This window comes from Sciurus carolinensis, chromosome 3 (genome assembly GCF_902686445.1).
Source record: "Sciurus carolinensis chromosome 3, mSciCar1.2, whole genome shotgun sequence".
Classification (NCBI taxonomy): Eukaryota; Metazoa; Chordata; class Mammalia; order Rodentia; family Sciuridae; genus Sciurus; species Sciurus carolinensis.
In genome coordinates this window covers 118,181,983-118,200,950 of record NC_062215.1, presented here as the reverse complement: position 1 = coordinate 118,200,950, position 18,968 = coordinate 118,181,983, and the positions used below count along the sequence as shown (strand labels likewise).

General features: G+C 41.7%; 1 protein-coding gene across 3 annotated transcripts in view; it reads left to right on the top strand.

The window, feature by feature from the left end:
- The window catches only part of Stk39 (serine/threonine kinase 39), a 274,511-nt gene that overhangs the window by 80,372 nt on the left and 175,171 nt on the right, over window positions 1–18,968 (top strand). For all 3 annotated transcript variants that reach the window (XM_047542775.1, XM_047542776.1, XM_047542774.1), the window contains exons 6-7: window positions 18,179–18,288; window positions 18,557–18,658. In XM_047542775.1, coding sequence (XP_047398731.1) covers window positions 18,179–18,288; window positions 18,557–18,658 — 212 coding nt within the window. The remainder of the gene's footprint in view (window positions 1–18,178; window positions 18,289–18,556; window positions 18,659–18,968) is intronic.

The window sequence follows — 18,968 nt, the reverse complement described above, 5'->3', positions numbered from 1 at the left end:
ATCTCACACGTGAGCTTTTGGGGGGCACCTCACATCCATACCACAACACTATGGCCAGCAGGATCACAATGTCTCTCATGCACCTGGAGACTATCAAACCTTGAGGTTGAGCTCTGAGGGAGTTTATGGGTTATTAAGAGAAATGGAATTTGGAAGTAAGTTTGCCATTAATCTTGCTCTAAGCTGATAAGAAAGTGCAACTAGTTTTCTCTGGTGATGAAATGATCCTGTCTCACCAATAGGGTCAAGGTAAGAGTGAATTGCCTTTGAAATGCAAAGGCAGGTCAACCCATGCCTTATTCTGCTACTCTGTCCCTTGCTAGTCACCTCATCCTATCATTCTTGTCAGATTAATGATCTGAGCTCTTTCCCTGGGCCCTCTGGAACATGTTGTCCTTTTCTTTTTCTAAGCTGAGAATCCTCTAAGGTAAAGTTTCCTGTTTTTCATTCTGTCTCAGGCCTTTGGGTTTTTTCCTCACTGTGGGTGGTTGTGGTGCCTGTGACCCAGTAGGAGGTTACGCTTGGGGGTCATTGGCTCAGGATACTTACAAATAAGCCCCCACATGGGGGTGTCATGCAGATTCAGTGAGTCGGTGTGTAAGGGCTGTGCCTTTTATGTGCCTGGTACCTAGTGAGGACTTTGTGTTCCAGCTGTTCACAGTTTCCTTGATCTCTTTTTGTACATGAGACTTCTTGCTTGAATAATAACATGAACTGGAATTACTATTCCCGTAATACATAGAGTGGTCTAACACACCATTAAATAAATGCATTTTCTACATTTTTGGACCTAGAGCTTTCTAGAATTCACATTTAATTTTTTTTCCATATTCTTTGACCTCAGCACAACATTGAATTTACATAGAATTTAGAATTTCAGATTTTAAAGTTTCAACTCTAACATAAGGTTACTGACTTAAAAAAGCATTTTTCTAGTCTCCTTGGATTGGTAGATGCTGCTGCTGTCCCTGTTTTATAGGGAATGACTTCTTGGTAAGGCACTTAGTTGCTGCTGGAACAAAAATTAGGACCAGGAGTCTTTGGGTCTTTTGCTGGTATTTTTGGTAGGTAAAATAGGGTATGTGGATGGAAAGTAGAGGTAGAGACTCCATGGCAGCAATAACAGTGAAACTGAGTCTCTGTTGCTACCTAGTATATGTGAGCAGATAATACATTGCTTTAATCTGGATGGTCCTTGCCTTTTCCTCTTTGTATCTTTATGCCTCTTTAGGCCCTATATTTTAAATAACATTCATGGGAGTTTTGTGTGCATATATTCTTTGAATGTACCTTGAGAATATTATGTACTTTGTTTTAAAGTAAGGGTGTTTTTGTTACTTAAAGACATCAGTCACTCTACCAGACACACGGATTCCTTTTCTCAGAGCTTTGTCTGACAAGGGTGGATACAGGAGCCTGAGTGAGACCATGAGGAACCCTCACCTTCTTATGTACCTTAGGAGTGTGGTAAGGCTAATGTGCTTGGTTGTATTTACAACAGCACAGGATCTGTGGGAGGGATACACCTGTCTCTTGACTATGGATGTAGAATTAGTAACTACAAGTTGCTTAGGGCCTCACTAAGTTGCTGAGGCTGGCCTTGAACTTGTCATCTTCCTACCTCAGCATTCTGAGCCGCTGGCTTTACTGGCATGTGCCACTGTGACTGCCTCTATTATGCCTGTTTTACAGACAAGAAGTGAAGGTGCAAAGTCTGGGAAGTAATATGCCCAGGTGGCATGTAGGACCCACAGTAAACCAAAGCTTTAGATTCAGGCCCGCTCCAGAACTTGTCAATCCATCCGTATCTGTGAGGTTTCCAGGGAGAGGACCCTGCATCTAAAATTAAATGATCTCAGTTTTGGATGGAACATCAGTAATAGTTACTAGCTTTCCTACTCACTCTGCATAAATTGATTCTGCTTTAGGCCAGGGAACGTATTTGGCACCGTCTTTCTTCTTGTTCCTTCAAGTTGAAACATACAGCATCCCTAGTAAGATTTTAGGAGGTGAGAGAAGCAATCATCTTAGGTGTCATGTGGCATAGAATGAAGCACAGTGTCACTGTACTCTTTCCAGACTGGTAAACTTCAGTTTTGATGTAGTGAATTAAAACCAGGGACTAGGATGGGGCTGTCACTTAGTGGTGGAGTGCCTGCCTGGGATTGGCAAGGCCCTGGGTTTCATCTCCAGCACCACAAGCAAACAAACAAAGCAAAACAAAAACACAGAGGACTGCCCACCCAGGGTTGAAAGAAAATGCTTTCCTTCCTATTGTGTCCTCTGTGCTTAGGATGCCTGTGTGTGACTCCCTGGTAATAAATTTGGATAGAATGCCTTGGTAAATGTAATAGGTTTTGCTACAATATGTGATAGAAGGGGGAGCGGCTGTTTGAAAATCATGCTCTTCCCATGGTATAGCATTTTATTTTCTAATTGGATGCTGTGTCATGTTAGAGGAACTTAGTACTTTGTCTGGCAATTGGCTAAGCCTGTTGGTCCAGAATTAATGAGAGACACTATTCTAAGCAAACAGAAACTAATATCAAACAAGTCACTTCAGAATGGTTACTGCAAATCTGTTTATTCTAGGATTCTTTTCAGTAGGGATCATTCCTTTATTTTTATTTTAAATTTCTGGTGGTACTGGGGATTGAACCCAGGGCCTAGTGCATGCTAGGCAAGTGCTGTACTTTTAAACTACTTTCCCAGCCCTTTTTATTTTGAGACAGGGTCTTCTTGCTGTCACTTAAAGTGGCCTAGGACTTGCTCCCAAGTAGGTGGGATTATAGGCATGTGCCAGTATACCCAGCTGGACCACTCTTATGGTATTGTAAAAACGTTGGTTTTGGCACATTTGATTTCTGAAGAACTTTCTAGACATGTAATGCTATGCTGTATTATATATGGTAGATTTTATGCTCCTTTTCACATCCTTTTGCCTTTTAGGGGTGTGTGTGTGTGTGTGTGTGTGCGCGCGCGTGCGCGCGCACGCACGTGCAGTCGAGCATGCTGTGGCCTGGATATCTGCATCCTCCCAGAGCCATTGATTGGAACCTGATCCCCAATGTGGTGGTGGTGGGAGGTGGCGCCTTTGAGGGTGGTTTGGTTATAGGGGCTGAGTGCTCACTGACTGGGATTAGTGCCCTATAAAAGAGACCCAAGAGAGCTGCTTTCTTCCTTCCACAGTGTGAGAGAACATCAAGAAAATACCATTTATGAACCAGAAAGCAGGTCCCCCCCCCCAAATACTGAGTCTTCTGGTGTCCTGATGCTGGACTTCTTAGCCTCCAGAACTTTGAGAAGTACATTTCTGAACTTTAAGTTACCCAGGGTAAAGGGTTGTATTGTAGCATCCAGAGCGAACACAGACAGTGCTTGTGTGTATGCATGTGAATTTCCCATCCCTAGTTTTTCATGACAAAGAAGTCAAATCTTGTATTGAGTTAAATAACCTAGAACTCTAGAAAGGTTTCCTCACACCTGTCTCAATGTATCTGAGCTCAGATAAATCAAGGGATTTTACTGTTTAAGGAAGATTGGGATGACTTTGAGTAGCATCTGAATTTTCTGGGAGGGAGTTTAGATTCTTATCAGCCTTGAATACATTTTCAGCTTCAGTCTGCATCATAACTAAAACTGCCAGGAAAACTCACAATGAGACTTTCTTCCAACACCTAGCTATTATTCTTAAGGAGCCAGAGGAAGAAAGGTGTACAGAGTGATTGAGGTTTTCTCTCTGTGTCATCTGGGTTCTTTTCATGTTTCCTCTGTGCTTTTTGACCCTGATAAAATCACATGGATGGGAAGGGCTGGAAGTGAAGACTCAACACACTTCTTGTGTTATGGGGAGGAGACGCTGCGGCTTTGAGCAAGGTAGCACGATCACCTGGTCCTCTGATGAGTATTGGCAAGCTCTGAAAGCACCCAAGGCATTCAAATCAGACAGTGCTGACGGCATCTTATTTATGAGCACCATGGTGCAGAGCATGGGCTCTGGTACTGGACAGCCTGGTTCGGTCATGGCGTTGCTCCTTCTAGCCCAGTTTGCACATCTGCATAATAATATTAGAACACAGTTAAAACACATTCCACTTTAGAATTACTGTTATTGCTTTTGTATGAAAAAGAGAGTGGGCTCTTTAAATTATTAGGTATGTCCTTGGATCCCAAGGAGATGGCTAAGGAAGCAAAGCTTTCGGCTTTCCATCTGACCTCCTGTCCTGTTGTCTTGTTCTTCTCCTTTCTTTGTCCCATCAGTTGTTCCCGTATTGCCAGAGTGAAGAATCTACAGGGCAGTTCTGACCATTTCATTCCCTTATATAAAGTTTAAAACTGTAGTGAGTGAAATAAAGTCCTAACTCCTTAGTAATGGTAGAGGAAGGACTGCCAGTTTCCCCTTCTTGCCCAAAGTGCTTCTGCTTCAACTTGCAGTGCTTCTGCTTCTGCTTTTGCTTCATGGCTGCCCTTCTTCAGTTGGCTAACTTCACCTCACCTTTGGCCCCTCAATTCAGGGCACTCATTCCCTGCAAAATTTTTCCTGATTCTTTTCCCCATGCTCTTCACCATCACTGGGTTGATCCCCTCAAACTGGTCACTTCCAAGTGCTCTGTATATATCTTCACTTGCCAGGCTGTGACATTGTGCTGAAGTTGGGGTCTCCCTTTTCCCCTCTTCCCTCCAGACTGGATACTTGCCAGAGATGGAAACTGTGTTGCTCATCTCCACATTCCAGATAGTGCTGAGGCATGGCAGGTGTTCAGGAGCTTTGGGTCAGTGTGATCTGACTGGAAACATGCTAGACGCCCTGCCTCACCAGCAGGCTGTGCAAATACATGTGTCTGTCAGTGGCAGAGAGCACAGATGTAAGGTCAAGCTGCAAGTTCAACTGAGTAAGCATGTTTGTATATATATATATATAACAGACAGGGTGGTGGTGGGAGTGAAAATATTTAAAGTATTTAGGCACATGTACTATTGCATATTTTTAAGCTGAAAATAGTTTTTTAATGAACATTTTTCATCTCATCTTGGGCATGCTCTGTCTTAGGCAGCTAGCAATTAAATGATTAATAGGCTTATTATTATTAATCTGCTTAGTAAAGCAGAGATCATGAAGTAAGGAACACTGGATATACCCAGAAAATAGAGTACACAGGCAAAATTTTTGCAGGGTATAAAGTGCTTTATGGTGAACCAGAATACTTCTTTCGTGTTTCAGGAAAAATTTATAGTTATGTAAATTATGGTTTAATGAATTAAGATAAAAGTCTCATATTAATTTCTTTTCTGGCTGAATTTTGGGGGTCTTGACAAATGGTGACATTTGGTGACTCCTGTGAATGCCATCCATTCTAGAAACTTGGCTTTCCAATCCATCTGCCCGCCATCAGCGAGGAATACTTGGGGATGTTTTGAGCAGTTTCCTATCCCTTAACAGCTGCTAGCAGTTGTTTAAGCAACAACATAAGGAAGTCTTACTGCGTGAACTCAGAGGAGAAGAATCACTTCACACTGCCCCCCTGCTGGAATTTGTCCTCAGCTGTGCACTTACAGCTGCATCAGGAATAGGCTCAAGCACTGGGTCTGTGTCTAGGGGGACCGGGGCAGATGCAACTTGTTCTTCTTCCATCCCTCCTTCCCTTCCCCCTTCTCTTCCTCCCTCCCTCCCTTCCTTTGCCTGAAGTATCATTATTATATTCAATTTCATATATTATCAAAAACTACAGAAGTCTGGGTAAAACACATTTTTAGACTTTCTGAAAGCAGAGCAATTTGACTCAGTTCTTCCCTTGATTATTTTTTATTTACTTTTCTGTTTCCTATTTGTTATAGTCTGCTCCCTTCCTGGTAAAAGGTGAACCTTAGGTATTTGGGTTTGGTGTCTTATGTGGTTTATTGATATATGTGTGAGCACTAACTAGGCACAGTCCTCTGAGCTGACGGAGTGGTGAGCAGTGGAGATGTTTATTATCATGGACTTTACAGTTCAAGTGAAACTAGTGTTAAACAGTTAACTCTGTGGAGGGAAATACCTATTTGTATGTATGGAGGGAAATACCTATTTTTGGGGCATTGAAGCTAGTCAGATTTAGATTATTTTAATAGGTTGTCCCGGGGGTAAATTTTAAATATGTATTATAAATAGAATGGGTTTTGATCAGTAACACAAATTGCTGCATACATTTTGCATTGATTACATTTTTTTTTGAAATTTAAATAGTGTCAGCATGTATTTATATTCCATGGTATTTAATTTAACCCTTGTCCTTGCAGAGTTCTCTTGAGGTCACAGTAGCCAAGGATTATCTACTTAACTCCCTCCATCATTGATTTGTGCCCTGTGTCCTCAGCCAAGTCCTTTTCTGGTCCTGGCTTATGTCACCTGTGAAATGGTACTCTCAGGCTCTCAATTTACTTCCAACTCTAAAATTGAACAACTCAGTACAAAGGAACTCTGTTGCCCTGATGCCCTCCAAAAGCCTGCTGTTCTCACAGTCTTTCCTGCTGCTTTTAATGGCAGGACCATCCTTCTGTTGAATTGGCCACAAATTGTGGTGTTCCTTGACCCCTTGTCTTTCCATCAGATCCTATGGCCCATCCAGTGTGTTAGTAAATTCTGTTACTGATCACTTCTCACCACTTCCCCTGTTACCCTCTGGTCCAGGGCAGCATTAGTCCTTGTCTGGGTTGGTAAAGAAACTTCCTAAGAGGCTTCTCTTCCTCTGCCCTTACCTCTGTGTTTTATTCTCTCCACAGCATCCAGAGGAATGCTGTTTAACTAAGCTGACTTATATCATGCCTATTCTCAGAACCCTCCTCTCTCCTTTCTGTCTCAGAGCAAAAATCAAGTCCTTAAGGCAGCCCATAGGGCCTTACAAGATCTGTCCTCTCATTATCTTCTTGACCTCATCTTCTGATTCTTCCTTTACCTCACTCTGCTCTAAGTAACTGGGCCTCCTTGTCTTGCACGCTCCTGCCTTAGGATCTTTGCATTGGCTCTTCCCTCCATCTGGAATATTCTTTTCCTTATCTACCTCAGATCTGGGCTCAAATTTTGCATCAGTGATACTTCCATAGTCAACATATGGTAAATTGCAGCCCTCCTATCCCAAACTCTCTGTTTTCTGCTTTTTCTGACTGTGTATACCACTCTACTCTAAATCAGTGGTCACTGAGGTGTGCCCCTAGCAACAGCAGTCTAAGCTTGATAAAGATGCAGTCTTATGCTCTCCCACCTGCTGAATCCGAAACAATAAAAGTAAGGCCAGCAATCTGAGTTTTAAGAATCTGATTTCAATGTATACTAAAGTCTGAAAAAATGCTGCTCTATGCTGTTCTTAGTAATTTTGCTTATTATCTGTATTAATCTTGTCCATTTCCCCAGCCCCAACTTAAATGTCAGCTCCACAAGGATATGAGTTTCTGTTCTGCAGACAGTCTTAGTGCCTAGAACTAGAAATAGCACTGAGTGAGAGCTTGGTACTGGGGATTGAACCCAGGGTCTTGTGCATGCGAGGCAAGTACTCTACCAACTGAGCTCTATCCCCAGCCTGGTAAATAATTATTAAATGAATTAACAAACACATATATTGGCCAGCTTTTCATCACTGTGACCAGAATACCTGACACAAACAACTTGGAGGAGGAAAGGTTTACTTTGGGTCATGGCTTCAGAGGTTGTTCAGTCCATGGTTGATCAGCTCCATTGTTCTGGACCTGAGGTGAGGCAGAACATGGGGGGAGGGTGTGGCAGAGGAAAACCACTCAGGATGTGACAGCCAGGAAGGAGAAAGGGAGGGGGAGGAGGAGGGAGAGAGAAAGAGGGAGGGGTCAAGGACAAGATACAGTCCCCAGGGGCACACCCTATTTTCTCCAACCATGCCCTATCTACCTGCAGTTTTCTCCACCTCCCAGTAATCCACTCAGATTATTAATCCACTAACTGGATTAATCCATTGATGAGGTCAGAACCCTCATAATGCAATCACTTCTCCAAAGCCCCACCTGTGGACATTGCTGCATTAGGGACCAAGTCTTCAACATATCAGCATTTGGGGGACATCATCCCAGATCCAAGCCATAACAATATGGCTGTATGGTAAGTGTAGATTAAAAGAATACAGAGAAACAGAGTTAAATGTATGATCCTCATCATTCAGTGACCCTTCATTGTTAGTTTTAAATACAAAGTTCTTTTGAAAATCTTCAAAATTATGTCATTCTCAACTAATCGTTCTTGAAATTTTGTGAAAAGGATGTCAATTGTCTCTTTAAATATTTGTGTTATCTGAGTTGTGTTATTTTAATCCTTTCCCATTGGAGCAGACTCTTTCAAGTGTACAGATGGGCTATTGTGGTTCAATGGAGGCTTCTGATAGCAGAGCTAGTTAAGTGGAGATTTGTATGAAAGAGACCACCTGCAGGGATATAAATATCACATTGGAAATTTAGACTTATTAATATTTGATCTAAGTTTCTTGTGCCTGCTTTTGTGCATAGGCCAGCCAGGAGCCCCTGTTGACTTCCAAAGCATGTCCTTGACTTGGGAAATGATAGCACCTGTAAAATACACTCATCTAGAGGTCTCCTTACAGTAGCTCTGACAGTTTAGCAGAACAGGCCTCATAGACAAGGGACTGATGACTGCTGAGCACCTGTGGACTTGTTTGAGGTCATTCTGAAGGTCATAAGCTGATCCCTCTCAGATCTCTTCAGACTTTCATTTCAGTCCTTGCCAATAGGCTCCCCACCACCACCTCCCCTATGACTTTTAACTCTATACTTTTTGACAGTTCACTGCCCTAGGGCTCAGTTCTTCCAGCTGTCAAATAAGAAAAGTTGACAACATGTTCTCCAAGGACCTATCTTGCATCAAAATGTTCATTAGCTGGCACTCTCAGTCCTATTTTAAAGAATTCAGATCAGAGGATGATCTTGGTCATAGAGGGAATTAAGCCAAATGTCTGGCCTGTGGCTAGTGTCATTAGAGCATCTTTAAGATATCCCTCCTACCCACTAGGGAGCCAGAGAATCATGGACATGTGATTTGGGGATGATCTTGGTTTTTCCTTTGCTCTCAGTATCATATTCAATAGCAAATTGACCACTAGTGACCTCTTGACCACATGTATCAGTGTGTGATTGGACTTGAGAAAGCTAGCTTGGGACTCCAGCCTTCCAGCCACATTTGGAGGAAACTTGTTGATGGCAATGTCTAGAACCTACCCAGCTGAGGCCCCAGGCATGTGAAGGCTTGCCTCTTGGTGTTTTTCTTATTTTTACAGATGAGAATACACCTTTAGGGAATTAAAAGATGATGTCTTCTGACTTTGTTCCTTTTTTGCTGTCAGAAGAGGCTGTGAAATTGTCATTCTCCGATGTTTCAGAGAAAATCAGAACTGCCTGTCCCCATTCATTGATGGGAAACATAGATTTGTCCAGAACAGCTGATTAGTGACTTTCCAGGACCCAGACTCAGGAAATCCCAAAGGATGGAATGGATGGATGCCTTGGACACCATACTGTGGATAGGGGTGGCAGCCAAAAGAGCCAAACACGGCTTTGGAACACCATTGGCTTACAAAGAAAGAACAAGCAGGATGAAAAGCAGGAATCTGTCAAGAGGCTCAGAGGAGATTGGGTTGTGAGTGAGGGTGTCAGAGGACTGTCTTTGGTTTTGTCTGGTCCTCCTGAGCAGGACAGATGGTGTGTGAGTGATTGCTAATGGTAGATCAGGTGCCATCATATTTACTGAATCACTTTAAAAGTGAGCAGATCCAAGGTTTTTGCTCTGATAGGATAATGATACCACTCTTGATTCATCAGAGATCTTCACTAGTGGGAGAGAAAGCAGTTATACTGTAGACACATCTGCTCAGAATGATGTTTACCTCCCAGCATCTTCTCTCCTTGTGTCATATCATCTCCCTTGAGCAGCCAACAGTGATGGATAGTTAGTAAATGTTGGGATTGTGAATTATTTTTATGTACTTACAAAAAGAATTTTATAAAAGTCTGAATATTCTCATGAGGCATGTCATGTGTATGAATTCGTTTGTCTTACTGGACACACTAGAGTCACTGGGTTGGACATTTCTGTGTGGAATGTGACACATTTTGTATTGGCCTTGTACTTAGTAAAGTACATGTCATAGACTACATGAATGTTCATACATAAATTATTTTTTCTGTACTTTCTTTTCGTGGTTGTGGTTCTCTTCATCCAAGAGGGGAAAGAGGGAAGCTGTGTAGTTGACTGTGCATTGGGGTCTTCCAGACATCATGAGTCATGTCCTGCGTGCATTGGGTCAGCTGAGGTTCTTGCTGCAGAGCAGATTCTGATCCCATCGCTCTGGAGTGGGACCTGAGATTCTGCATGTGTTAGGCCCCCAGGGGAGTGTGGATCCCACTTTGAATAGCAAGATCCCAGACTAGAGCATTGAAGATATTGCTTTCTCCTATTTCCTGGAAGTGTATTGTTCTGTTTTTGAGTTTGTTGGTAAGCGTTGCCCCAAGTAGCAACAACTGGCAAAAAAAGTAAATGATACTTTTATTGCAGCATGTGCCCCACCCCCCTTGAGACATCTGTGCACTTATTTGTTTTGCTTTCTGCCTCTAGCATTAAAAGCCTTGCTTAATACTGGAGTTGTTTTAAAATCTGAAATAGTTCTGTGTGCTAAACTATTTTGTGTGTGTGTGTGTGTGTGTGTGTGTGTGTGTGTGTGTGTAGCGTGTGTTTCTGATTTCTACTAAACTCTTTTAGGGATTGCAATGACTTTGGCTTCTGCAATGTCTAAGCAGTTAGGAGATCCTAAGAAACCTGACTGGCCTGGAGAAAGACAGGAAACAGGAGTAAGATTTAGGAAGCCCTTGGATGTATATAAAAGAGTTCTTGATGAGATTCAACAACAAAAATGTTTGGTTATCTTCCATAACAATAAGTCTGGGGCACTTGGTTTCAGAGTTGGTGGAGAGGCCCAGGGAAATCCCAGCCATCATGGGCTCTTCCCTGCTTTCCCTCTGCACCCCCAGTGGGAGGTTTGATTCCAGAGTGCTTCCTCAAAGTGGAAATGTAGGTGGTTCCTTTCTACTCCTGGATCTTCCCTTTGCTGCCTCTTCTTTTCCCTTTAGTCTGAGGCATCTTTGGTCAGGACCCCAGAGTGTCTCTGAATGAGGGCCGCTTATGCTACACCATGTGTGTCATTGTTTGCCCTTCTGACAGGCTCAAGTTCACAGTGTGCTGAAATACCACTGTGATAATAGAGAGAAAACCGCTGCTGTGAGTGAGGTGGCATTATTTCAAGAAGGAAGCCAGCGCAGTGAGTGTTGGTGGCTCTCATCCCAGGTCTTGCCACATCCTGGCTTGGCCCTGAGGATTCTGTGTTCTGCTACTTGCCCTGGGTTGTGCTGAGTTCTACTGAGCATGGCTCAGGTACCCAGAGGCCCAGTGTCCATCTGGACTCTTCAGGCATCCACAGGGCTCTCTCCTGCCTCCGGTTGCAGGTTCCCCCAGCAGGAGTGAAGGAGGGCACAGCTCCCTGTTGCCATTCAGACTTGCCCTGAGGTCTGATGACATTTCCATGATGGCAAGACTCCAGGAAGGTGAAAAGTTGCTCCAATTTAATTTAGAAACACAAAACAAGCAACCACTGGTAGACAAAGACTGAATTTGATTATTTATTAAAAAAGTAAAACCTGAGAGATGGTGATCTGTGGGGTTAAAGTATGTGACAATTGGATAATAAGCATTGCAGTCCAAAGGAGACCATCTAGAAGCCTGTTGCTTCCCATAGGCAGGCTGAGTCATGACCGGGGCTGAGCTTCCTTGTTATTTTGTGCCTAGGAAGGAGAAAGTTCTGACCAAAGAGTGCCATGACCAGACCTGGACTTTAGAAAGAGCAGGACAAGGAGGCTGGATCGTAGTGAAAAAAGACAGGCCTCTGATTCTGCAACTGCACTTGATGGCCAGGGCTCTCCTTGGTTTGTGTGACTTCTCTCTTGCCAGGGAATTCCCAGAGGAAGATGGCACTTCCAGTTCTGAGTGTAGCACAAAAGCACGCTCCTTCTGTGGATGTTCAGGTCATGTAGTAGCACTCTCTATTTTCTCATTTTAGCTGTCACTGGGAGATCAGGGTTGTGTCAGAATTCTGTCTAAACCTAGGTGGTGCACTGTTGTGTGCTGAGCAGCAATGCTTAGCTGGCATAAGGTCCCAGTACAATACAGAGTGAAAAGAATGAAATATGTTATTGAAAAATACTATAGTCTATTCCTAATAGAATTAAGAAAATACTTGCCTCTGCTTTATACCCATTGTTGTGCGGTTTGCATAATGTAAGTCACAGTGCACTTCTTGACATGCTTCTTGGGATTGCAACATTTTAATTTCAAAGAAACCTGTGGAGCTCCCAGGGGCTCAATGCTGGCAGTGCTAAGAATGGTCCTGGGGGTTTAGCAGTATATTTCAGTTTTGCCAGTGAAGTCTTGAGAGTCTCTGATGAGAAAGAAAGAAAGGGGGAAAAATACTTGGGCAGCAAACCAAATTATAAAGGAATTGTTTCTGATGATATAAATATGACATTGAGGATTAACCAGAGAACCTCAAACTAGTTTTCCTGAGTTGAGTAATTATAATTTGATCATTAATCAGGGAAGAGCTTAGAGTTGTGGACTGTTAACTCCATCATCCTGTTTTGAACTTCCTTTCCATTGAAGTAAACTACATTGAACTTTCCTGAAAGGAGACTGTGAGCTAAGGGGCTAGCTCCCTTTTTGAAGGACTGTGGAGTTTTTTCAAACTCTCAATAATTTGCTCTGTGTTCCTTGGCAAGTCATTTGATCTTTTGATACCTTATTCTTTTTCAATTCCAATATCCACTAAATTGTCCTATTTTCTCAAGAATTTGTGTGATCCTTCCCCTTACAAGAGTACCCCTTCACATACCGGCCCTGTTGATTTTACTGCTGGGTTATGGCAGTGGTCTGCCCTGCCCTTTCCTTTCCTGAACACCTCTGCATGGTTACTTTTCCCACATTTTCTTCTCTAGAGAAAAAGTGCAACAGATTCCCTTCCCTGGTGCTCACACTGTGGTTGGGCTCCTCAATGGTCCTTCCCAGTGCTTCCTGACTCTGTAAAGCCATGCCTTTGGGAAAAAGAGGCCGCTTTGTTGCCAGGAACTCTCAGGACTTCCTAAAGTGACTAGGGCTCTCTCTGTCTCCCAACCAGCCTCTTAGAGCACTGAAGGAATGACTGTCTCTCTTAACCCTTTTTGACTACGTTTAGTAAGTTCTGCACTATCAAACATTGATTCTGTTATTCTCCAACCAAATGTTGAATTGACCTGAAGTCAGTTTTTCCATGCACAATCTAGTTTCCTTTTCAAAGATAATTGTAGATGCCATAGAAATTTAAGGTAGGTGAGGATTTTTCCTTACTCATGCATGACCTCCCTCCTAGACTTGAAGGAAATCAATTTTCAGACTCATTTTGCCTTGAGTAGCAAGCAAACCCCTGAATGATTCTCACAATTTGTTCTGTAAGCCCAAGGCAATCCCAGCTCTCTTTCCTTGTAGGCGAATGAGAAATTCACTTGAGGCAGACAAACCAGGATTCCAGGTGCACTTTTCTTTTGCCCTTATCTTTGGCATCAGGAATCCAAATACACGTAGAACTGGTTAGGGATTTAGCTTATACACGGACCTGACTAGATCCTTTTATTCTATACATGCAGGGGTGGGGAGAATGTCTAAAATTTTTAACTGCTCTCAGTATGTTGAAACCTTTGTCTTCGCCAGTGGCAAGCCCACTTCTGACCCGCATCTTGATGCTCAACAGGGTGTTGTTCTTCTTAGTAACGATCCCTTTTTGACATTTTGCCTGGATCATACTTGTCTGTATTCAGATACAGACAATAGAAATATTTCTAGCAGCTGCCCCGAATCAAGTGCTACCAGAACCCCTCAGCACTGGGCATTCTTGGTTAGAAGACCAGCTGACCACTTGAGTTATGGGATTGCCAACATAAAGTCACTCAGTATATGTTGAAGTATTTTAGGTAAATTTTAGACATCAGAACAACACAGCTGGCAGACTAGTTTTGCAGACTAAATTAGTCCAGAGAAATTGCTTTCCCAGTTTCTTTTTCTTAAGTTTTAATGGATTTGTTGCCAACAACAACAAAAACAGGAGCTTTTACGTAAAGGTTCTTATGTCTGGCTTCTCTGGGAAAACTGGGAGATCTGGGGACACCAGGTCCACATTTCCCCTATGGTGACTTTCTTCTCCAGCTGTTTTAGGCTGAATGGGAGGGTGTTGAGAGTGGACTCCAAGGCCCAGCACTGACTTTACTGAGATCATGTCAAGTGCCTTGATCACTGGGCTCCTGCTGCTGGTTTCAGGACCCTCCTCCCTCCTTTGTATTTTCCTGCCTGGCCCCTGTAGGTATTTGAGTTCTTGACCCTGGCAACTGTCAGACAGTTTTTCTTCTTGGCTCCACACTTGTGCTTTGCTCATGCTGTGTCTTTGTCTGGAACTCATTTCCTGTTAGGCATGACTGTCAGATCTTCACCTCATTTTCAGGGCCAGGTCTAAGTCCCACCTCAGTTGCTGTCTTTGACCATTATAGTCATAGCCCCCATGCCTTTACACAGACAACATAGTGTTAGATTTTACATCTTCTGTTGTTGATTATTTCATGTCTTATCCTACTGAGATGGTAACATTTTTACGGTTGGGAAACATATCTTTCTCTCTCTTTTTCTTTTCATCTATCTCTGAAAATTGCTAATGCTGACCCCTCATCCCACATGCATCCTTGGTTAGAAGGCAGAAAACAGTAACTTATTGACCCACCTAACAGTTATTGTAAGGAACATTCATGCATGGTAAAAAATAAGCAGGAGACTTTCCAAATATGAAAGTAAAATAAAAATAGGTGCAGGTAAGAACCCTGATGAGGAAACAGAAGACCATAAAGGTTACGTCCCTTGTTGGAGTCACACAGCTGGGGAGTAGTTTAGTCTTAGGTGTGAACACCGTGACTCTCCACCTTTGCTTGTCACTGCATGCTGTTTCCTGGTGGATCTAACACTCTTAAAATCAGATAACTATACCTCAAAATCTTGTAGATCTCCTCAAGGCTTAGCATTGAAACATAAAATATAAAGCAAGGAACAGCGTTGTTCAAATGGTACTTGACAAATTAAACAAAGGTGATGGCTGTGCATTGATGGAATTGCAAGGTCAAGATGTCTGAGCTGCTTATGTCATTCAGAAGGACGTGCAGAATGCCCTCTGCTCTTGGTCCTCTCCACAGTGAACAGGATGATGAACACCATGTGCAGTAGCATCACTGGTGAGGCTAAGCAGGCATTGGGGTCAGGAGTGGAAAGTAAGCAGCTGACCAGGGTTGCAGGCTCAGTGTCTGGAGCTGGGAGTAGTGACTAGTGAGGTGGGAGAGGAAAGGGGAGTCAGGCTTATGTGTTAGGCTAACACATTTTGACTTCATCCTGAAGGGAGTTGGAAACTTTAAAGACTTTTAAGGAGGGCTCCGGTGTGTGCCAGAAAAGCCTGGTTGCTGAACCCTGGATCAGGGGAGAGCAGGCAGTAAGGACTTAGGAGGCTGCCGCAGGAGCTGTGGGCAAGGGAAGAAGTGGATGGGCTCAAAACATGTTGGAGCCCTTTCCTTACTAGGATGATAGCTTCCTTAAAGCCACTTTTATTACCCATGTCCTCCAGTTGTCCTGCAGGCAGGAAGATGGGCTGGCTAACTAACTGAACACGGGCCTTTGATTCCATGCTGCTAGAGAAGCACTCCTGTTCTCTGACCCAGTATTCCCTTTGGCCACATAGACATGCTCCTTGGGAAGCAAGGGTGGCTTTCATGGTACTGTTCTGCCACCCTGTTCTCACAGTCATATGTAAGCTATCTCAATAGAATACACCAATTTTCCTGTTGTACAGGCACACCGTGTACTTGGGTCAAAATGTTCTATTCCTCTGTACATATAAATCCTTCCCTATACACATTAGCCATACATAGGAGCAAACTGTATTTATTCTGTTCACAAGAGCAAGTGGATGTTAAGATCGGTGTTTTCTGCTTCTGGAATTTTTGTTCTGAGCTTTAAGACATTTAACCATCTGTTTATAACTTTAAAGAGAATGTTCTAAGTGGAGGCTATGAATAAATATGTGAATCAGGAATGATACATTGCAGGGGTAATGTCAATAATGAAATGCTACTATATATCGCGCTCAGTTGTTTTGCCAGCCTTTAAAGTACCTAATGTAAGCACATAGTATTTTTAAGGAATTGAAAAGATATCTAATGTTAATTATGGATTTTTATAAGGATTATGGCTTTCAGGAAGAGACTTTAGGGCCCAGGGTTGCTTTAGCTACATATAGATGAATCTATTTTTCCTTAAAGCAGCCTTTACTAATATCCTTAACTATTTATAGATTATATATAATTATTTGTATTGTCATGCTATAAAATAATTTTAATAAAAAATGGAATGTGAATTCATTGAACTTAATATTTTTGAAAGCATTTTTATATTATTTTTTCTCTAGCCAAAATAGTAGATGCCTACAAATGATTCAGTTCATCTAATTCTCTATAAGAGGATGAATTACATCTTCTTCTGCCCACAAGAGACTTGATTGACTAGTTCTAGAGATTTCTAAAGGCTTGTTTTCTGATGACAACATAAGAATTTAAAGAGTTTTAGAGTTGGACTTATATATGCAAGTTAAATTATATGGCCATTAGTTTTTCAAAATGTACTTTTGCTTAATATTAACATCACAGTAGCAGTTGGAACAAAAATTCCATTTGTCAATTTTCATTTCCTTTACTTGTAATTGAAATCCTTTTGGGAATAGAGCATATTTAAATGTAAATAAAATGAAACTGTCAACATGTTTCTACTTAGGGAACTGGTTATGATGTATTAAATCACTCAGTTGCTTAACTTAATATTATAGGCCTAAAGCAAATGTTAATACATTTTGATCTTGGTTTGTACTTGAGGTTGTTCTTTGGTAATTGCTGTCATTCTAACAGTCAACAAAGGGAACTGGCAAAGGAGAATTATATCAAAACAGTTTATAGGAGCCACATTCCATAGTATTCTGTGTGGTATTGAGGTGTTGACTACCTGTTCTTATTACTACTTACCAGTTCACTATCCAGGGGTCTTTGACTTGGCTATTACTAAGTACACTAGTCCCAAGTAGTTGGTACTTTAATGTATTAACTACTTTGACCTTTATGCAAACATGTACTTATGATTTCATGCATTAATAAGCACCAGGTGTTCTCTTCTCTGTTGTCATATATAGAGATAACTCTCACAGACTTGCTTGTCTGCATCTACAGTGTGCCTAATTAATCTCACACAATGAACTTTACAATAGGTGTTGAGTGTTATTTTGATTCTACAAACCATTCCATCTGTATTTAAGAAAATTATTCAGAAAGCAAACATTAGGAAAAAAAAAACAGTCTTTGATGACTGAGCTTTTCCTTTGTGTTGATTGCTGCATGTGAACAAACCTGGACTTGTTGGCTCTGTATTCAAGGGTTTGTGGATTTGCCATTACGATTTTGCTAAGGTTTTGGTGAACACTGTCAAGGGAAGATAGGGAAATGTGGAAGATGGATGTTTTTCATCTTTTATTTTTAAAACAATACCTCTCTAAGCATTGACAACTTGGAATTAAAGCAGCTAGAAAATCATAATAAAAATATGAAAAGGAACCATACCACATACCATAGCACATAGTTTCACTTTTTCCAGTGATAATTCTTTTAAATGATTTTCTAACATGAATCTTGGCTAAATCTAAGACACTTTATGTTTAGGGCTTTGGAAACATATTTATATTTTCATTGGTATTGTAGTTCTTTATGATACATTATGACTTTTGATAACTTACAAGTAGAAACATACTGATGCGGAGCTCTGGGGCTGGGACTTGCTGACCCTTAGGTTGTGAGGGATAGTAGATGACAGGACCACCCTCTTGTATGACAGAGAGCTCCAGGAACATGCTTGTAGTTATTTCTTGCTACTGTAGTGCTTACCAGAAGAGCTATGTTCAAAGAGTCAGAATTTATAAGCAATAATATCTTACACAAAATAATGTTGATTTTTTTTTTTCCCTTTCAGATTTTGGGGTAAGTGCATTCTTAGCAACAGGGGGTGATGTTACAAGGAATAAAGTAAGAAAAACATTTGTTGGCACCCCGTGTTGGATGGCACCTGAAGTCATGGAACAGGTAAAAAAAAAAATGATAGAGGTTATCTTGGTTGACATAGTACAGTTAGCACATATCATTAACACACTAGCATTTCATTTACATCAGTCACTTTAATAGAATGCATATTACAACATTGACTCAATTCCTGATTGCTAGATCTTAGCAAACTGATTTGAAAGTTATGCATAAACAACTTTGGATTTCTGACAAAATATGGACTTTGTGATGTGTACCATGCCTGCTCCATCATTATGGTTTTTTGTTCCCTGTCTGTTTTCTTTCTTAGGTGAGAGGCTATGACTTCAAGGCTGACATGTGGAGTTTTGGAATAACGGCCATTGAATTAGCAACAGGAGCAGCACCTTATCACAAATACCCTCCCATGAAAGTAATTACTGTTGGAAATAATATGTCGGGTGTGAAATGTGATGGAATGGCATCTATTCTCTAATTCTCTTGTACATATTTATTTTTCTCTCAGACCTGAGGAGAGTGAGTGGAGGGATGCAGTCAAGTTGAATGCTGTCTGATTTTCTCCGTGGGCAGAATGGACAAAAAGTAGTACAGTTCCCAGCTTTGAAGCTTGATTTACATTCTTAGCACAGACTTGAGGAAAGAATGTGATCAGATTGTTCGATAGAGGTCTATAGCTATGACAAATACTGGTCATTAATCTTTTGAGAGCAGCCTAATCCCAG